The sequence below is a fragment of the Aplysia californica genome, unplaced genomic scaffold, assembly GCF_000002075.1.
Source record: "Aplysia californica isolate F4 #8 unplaced genomic scaffold, AplCal3.0 scaffold00011, whole genome shotgun sequence".
Classification (NCBI taxonomy): Eukaryota; Metazoa; Mollusca; class Gastropoda; order Aplysiida; family Aplysiidae; genus Aplysia; species Aplysia californica.
The window spans coordinates 1,411,572-1,416,462 of NW_004797281.1; the positions used below are offsets into that span (position 1 = coordinate 1,411,572).

The 4,891-nt window shown below is 39.1% G+C and overlaps 1 protein-coding gene across 1 annotated transcript in view; it reads right to left on the minus strand.

Annotated features, from left to right (window-relative positions):
• The window catches only part of LOC101847921, a 38,146-nt gene that overhangs the window by 533 nt on the left and 32,722 nt on the right, over window positions 1-4,891 (minus strand). The window contains exon 4 of the mRNA XM_005089968.3: window positions 2,375-2,523. Within this exon, the coding sequence (XP_005090025.1) occupies window positions 2,375-2,523 (149 nt within the window). The remainder of the gene's footprint in view (window positions 1-2,374; window positions 2,524-4,891) is intronic.

Below are 4,891 nucleotides of genomic sequence, written 5' to 3' on the forward strand. Positions count from 1 at the left end.
TTTTTTCTTTACTTCAAGGACAAAGTTATCACATTAATCGCCGAAACTAAATGCACATGATGGTAGATCTATAACTTAAAAAAATATCCAGAAATTAAAAACAGTCAGGAACACCACAAATTAAGAGGAGCACAGAAGGCTGCCTGTGGGCGCGACCATCACTCCTCTTCTGCTATTGCTGTTGTTGTTTTTGTTGTTATTGCTCTTGTTCTTCCGTGTCTCAATTTCGAGCGTTGCGGTTATGTTCTTCTTTGTCTAAGACAATCCATGACTATGCGAGTGTGAGTAAGGAATTATGGAGATATTTCAGCACTACAAGGAAGCAGCAAAAAAAAAAAAATTTTTTTAATGTAATAATGATGGTTAGATCTATTTGTATATTTTGATGATCATTAAAGGTTTAGAATCATAATCTAGCTCTAACAGCGGATTTTTTTGTGTGTAACGGTTAGGAGCTTCGCCGTCACGCGCCGCAGACCCAAAATCTATCACCGAGTGGGAAGAATGTTATGTATCGAGCATATCGATCTCTCTGCTAGGATTCTGTATCCCTTTCAGCCCGGGCTAGTCCTGGCAGGCAGGGTAGGAAACCCTCTTCTTAAATGACCTAAATTGTGTTGATTGGGCCGTAATATCATTGTCAATAAGAATATATCAATATAATATGCTCTAGTTCCATTCAGAGCAGGTCGGACTCGTACTTTTTTTCTTTCCCACTCTCCTAGCATAATATGGAGATCCGATTTTTAAATTCTCAAAACATTAACGTGTCATGTTGTTGAGTTGAGCTGTAGTATAAGGTGAGTCCTCGCTGTAAATGTCTTATTTCTCCAGGAGCCAATTAGCTAAAAATAAAATGTAACACGTAGTAGAGAGAAAGAGGAAGATGCATATATAATATATATATATACATTAAAAAAATATATATTATATTATAGAGAGAGAGAGAGAGAGAGAGAGAGAGAGAGAGAGAGAGAGAGAGAGAGAGAGAGAGGAAAGCATTTTTGAAAAAAAAAATTTTAAGGGAAGAGTAAATAATTTAAAGGAGAAAGCTTTTAAATTCAGACCAGGGCTATCGGAAAGAGAATTATATATACCCAGATGTTAGAATCCAAACATAAAATTTTGACACAGTGATTTTTTCGAAGGTAATATAGGTGCATTAACTGCCACTAATAATTGATGAGTTCTTATTAATCTCACAAATTGTTGAGCGGAAACCCATTCAGCGAATATCAAGGGACATAACTCATAAATTATTGTCAAGCTTTATGAAAAGCTCTGTCATTTCCCTTGTACAAAGAAGCGCTGAGTCATCAGTCTCATCTGAACTGTTCGGCGTTGGAAGTTGAAAATTATGCTTCATGGGTAAGCCTACTTTCGCGACCCTTCAGAAGAGGTAAATTCTCAGACTAGTGTGGCTTTGAAATATAGACTATACAAAACGGAAAGAATTAGTAATAATATGCTTTTAACGATCCACTGTTATTTCTAAGAACATAATACAATTTCTTGACAGGTATTATTATTTGTATTTTGCTTCGTTGAAACTTATTTTTGCCATTGTACGTAGATGGCGAGAGATCGATTCCTGAAAGAGATAATTGTCATCGGGTATCTCTGTATGTCTACCGCGATGTGGTATCCGATTTCAACCGCGTTGACCCTAACAGGCAGGACTTTAACATGCCCGCCTCAAAATGTTCTAATTATTGTCAATGAGAATGTAAAACATACACAATGAATAAAGACATTTTCTGTATAAAATGCTTCCAACAATACATTTTGTTTAGGCTGAATGCACGTCGACGGACTGGTACCAGACTGGGATAATAATAAGGCAAAGGAATACTGGCTAGCTGTTACTGCTAAGAAAAGTAACAATAATGATAATAATGTAGATACCGTCTACATACAGTGCCTACTCCCGTACAAAACAAATTTGCTCTTGGAGGTTAATATTAAACGGCTTTACTAGAAAGGGCTATGGATTTGTCCTATTTCATGTTCGTTCCCTCTTTTACCCCTTCAAATAGCCGTTATTGTGTTCGTGTTTTTCGTTTTATTAAAATAAACAACAAAACAGAAAAAACACACAAACAGACAAACACAAAGACAAAGAAACAAATTACAGAATCTGAACCGAATTAAAGTATGACAAAGTTAGATTAATGTATATTATTACACAACACTGTGGTTAACGGGTGCTCTGGTGTGGTTTTCTTCTTCTTTCCTATCAAACAACTATCGTCCTGATCTCTCCTCCTTCTTTTTTGGTGTTTGTTACTTTCTTATAACACCTCTTATCTTCGGCACTTATATGACCTTATCATGTTGCAAGCGCCGTAATACTCCTCCTAAAACTAACACTTACGACCAGTATCTGACTGCGGGCTGGTAGTTTGAGGGTCACTGTCGTTGGGAGTGGTCATGTTCCTCAACACCGCGATCTTCTTCACTTTCTGCTCGTGTTCTCTGCTTGGCGCCAACTTCATGGGAGATCGTTTCCTTCGCTTGCTCTGACTGAAGGGGAAAAAGACAATAGCATGGTTGTTAAAACAGATTTGTAGTAGTTATTCAATTATGTCTATGACGTTCAAAACATGTTTTTGCTAATGTTGTTGTTGTCGGTGTTGTTGTTGCTTTTGTTGTTGATGTTGTTGTTATTGTCGTCGTTGTAATTTTTGCTGTTGTTGCTATTGCTGTGTGTGTGTGTGTGTGGTAGCCTATCCGTTCGAAATGTTCGGAGCCCCGAAGAGTGTGCTCTTCGCCAGGGCCATCGCCTCCCTTGGGTAGCGGGTGAGGCAGTCCAACCTCCCTGAATCCTCCCCGAAGAGATGCCACCGCCGGGCCTCCGTGGCGGGGCATCTCTGCAGCCAGTGCTCCAAATCTTGGGGCTCCTCGCTGCACAATGGACAGATTGGGTCCGATGTTTTGTCTATTCTATTTTTGTAGGCCCGAAGCCCAGAGAAATGACCGGTCCTGATTTTTGCCAGTAATGACTGGTCACTGCGGGACATAATAAGAGCCTCTCGTTTTAAGGAAAATGCCATGTAGGCGGTGTCGGCTTGGGTTTGGTGTCCTTTTGTTTGACCTGGGTTTTTTCTCTGAGATATTTCAAATTGTAATGTTCTTTTCCCTCCTCTCTTTGACCGTGTAGTTTTTGGGATCCCATTTAGATTGTTTTCTCTTAGTTTCCTCATAACATTGGGAGGTATAAAGACATGGCTCATTGGTCGAAATAACAACAGAATGTCTGGGGAGTATGTTGTTCTATTTTCCCTTTCGGTGAATATCTCTGCACTGTCCATTCAAACCGATGATTGGTGACCATGAAGATTAGGGGAAGCTCGTAGAAAAAATCGTGAATCCTAGATCGAGCTTCTGCCTCAGATTAAGCAGAAACAATGAGGTTCACTGTAGAGAATAAATAAAAACTTGACGTCATGATTATTTGCCAACCGGAAGTTTGTTGTTGTTGTTGTTTTTTCTTTACTTCAAGGACAAAGTTATCACATTAATCGCCGAAACTAAATGCACATGATGGTAGATCTATAACTTAAAAAAATATCCAGAAATTAAAAACAGTCAGGAACACCACAAATTAAGAGGAGCACAGAAGGCTGCCTGTGGGCGCGACCATCACTCCTCTTCTGCTATTGCTGTTGTTGTTTTTGTTGTTATTGCTCTTGTTCTTCCGTGTCTCAATTTCGAGCGTTGCGGTTATGTTCTTCTTTGTCTAAGACAATCCATGACTATGCGAGTGTGAGTAAGGAATTATGGAGATATTTCAGCACTACAAGGAAGCAGCAAAAAAAAAAAAATTTTTTTAATGTAATAATGATGGTTAGATCTATTTGTATATTTTGATGATCATTAAAGGTTTAGAATCATAATCTAGCTCTAACAGCGGATTTTTTTGTGTGTAACGGTTAGGAGCTTCGCCGTCACGCGCCGCAGACCCAAAATCTATCACCGAGTGGGAAGAATGTTATGTATCGAGCATATCGATCTCTCTGCTAGGATTCTGTATCCCTTTCAGCCCGGGCTAGTCCTGGCAGGCAGGGTAGGAAACCCTCTTCTTAAATGACCTAAATTGTGTTGATTGGGCCGTAATATCATTGTCAATAAGAATATATCAATATAATATGCTCTAGTTCCATTCAGAGCAGGTCGGACTCGTACTTTTTTTCTTTCCCACTCTCCTAGCATAATATGGAGATCCGATTTTTAAATTCTCAAAACATTAACGTGTCATGTTGTTGAGTTGAGCTGTAGTATAAGGTGAGTCCTCGCTGTAAATGTCTTATTTCTCCAGGAGCCAATTAGCTAAAAATAAAATGTAACACGTAGTAGAGAGAAAGAGGAAGATGCATATATAATATATATATATACATTAAAAAAATATATATTATATTATATACAGAGAGAGAGAGAGAGAGAGAGAGAGAGAGAGAGAGAGAGAGAGCGACAGAGAGAGATACAGAGAGAGAGAGGGGGGAGAGAGAAAGAGTGAGGGTGAGAAAGAGCGAAGGAAAGAGAGAGAGACACATACACACAGACACACACACACACACACACACACAGAGAGAGAGAGAGAGAGAGAGAGAGAGAGAGAGAGACAGAGAGAGACAGAGACAGAGACAGAGACAGAGACAGAGAGAGAGTGGAGAAAGAGAGGGAAAGGAAGAATGTGTATTATGTATGAATGAGCTGAAGAGTGTTAATCTATCTGTATGTTTGTGTGCGTTTGTCTATGTGTGTGTGTGTGTGTGTGTGTGTGTGTGTGTGTGTGTGTGTGTGTGTGTGTGTGTGTGTGTGTTTGTAATAATGTGTGATTGTGTGTGATTTCGTATATAAGTGTACCATTTATGTATGTATATATATTTTA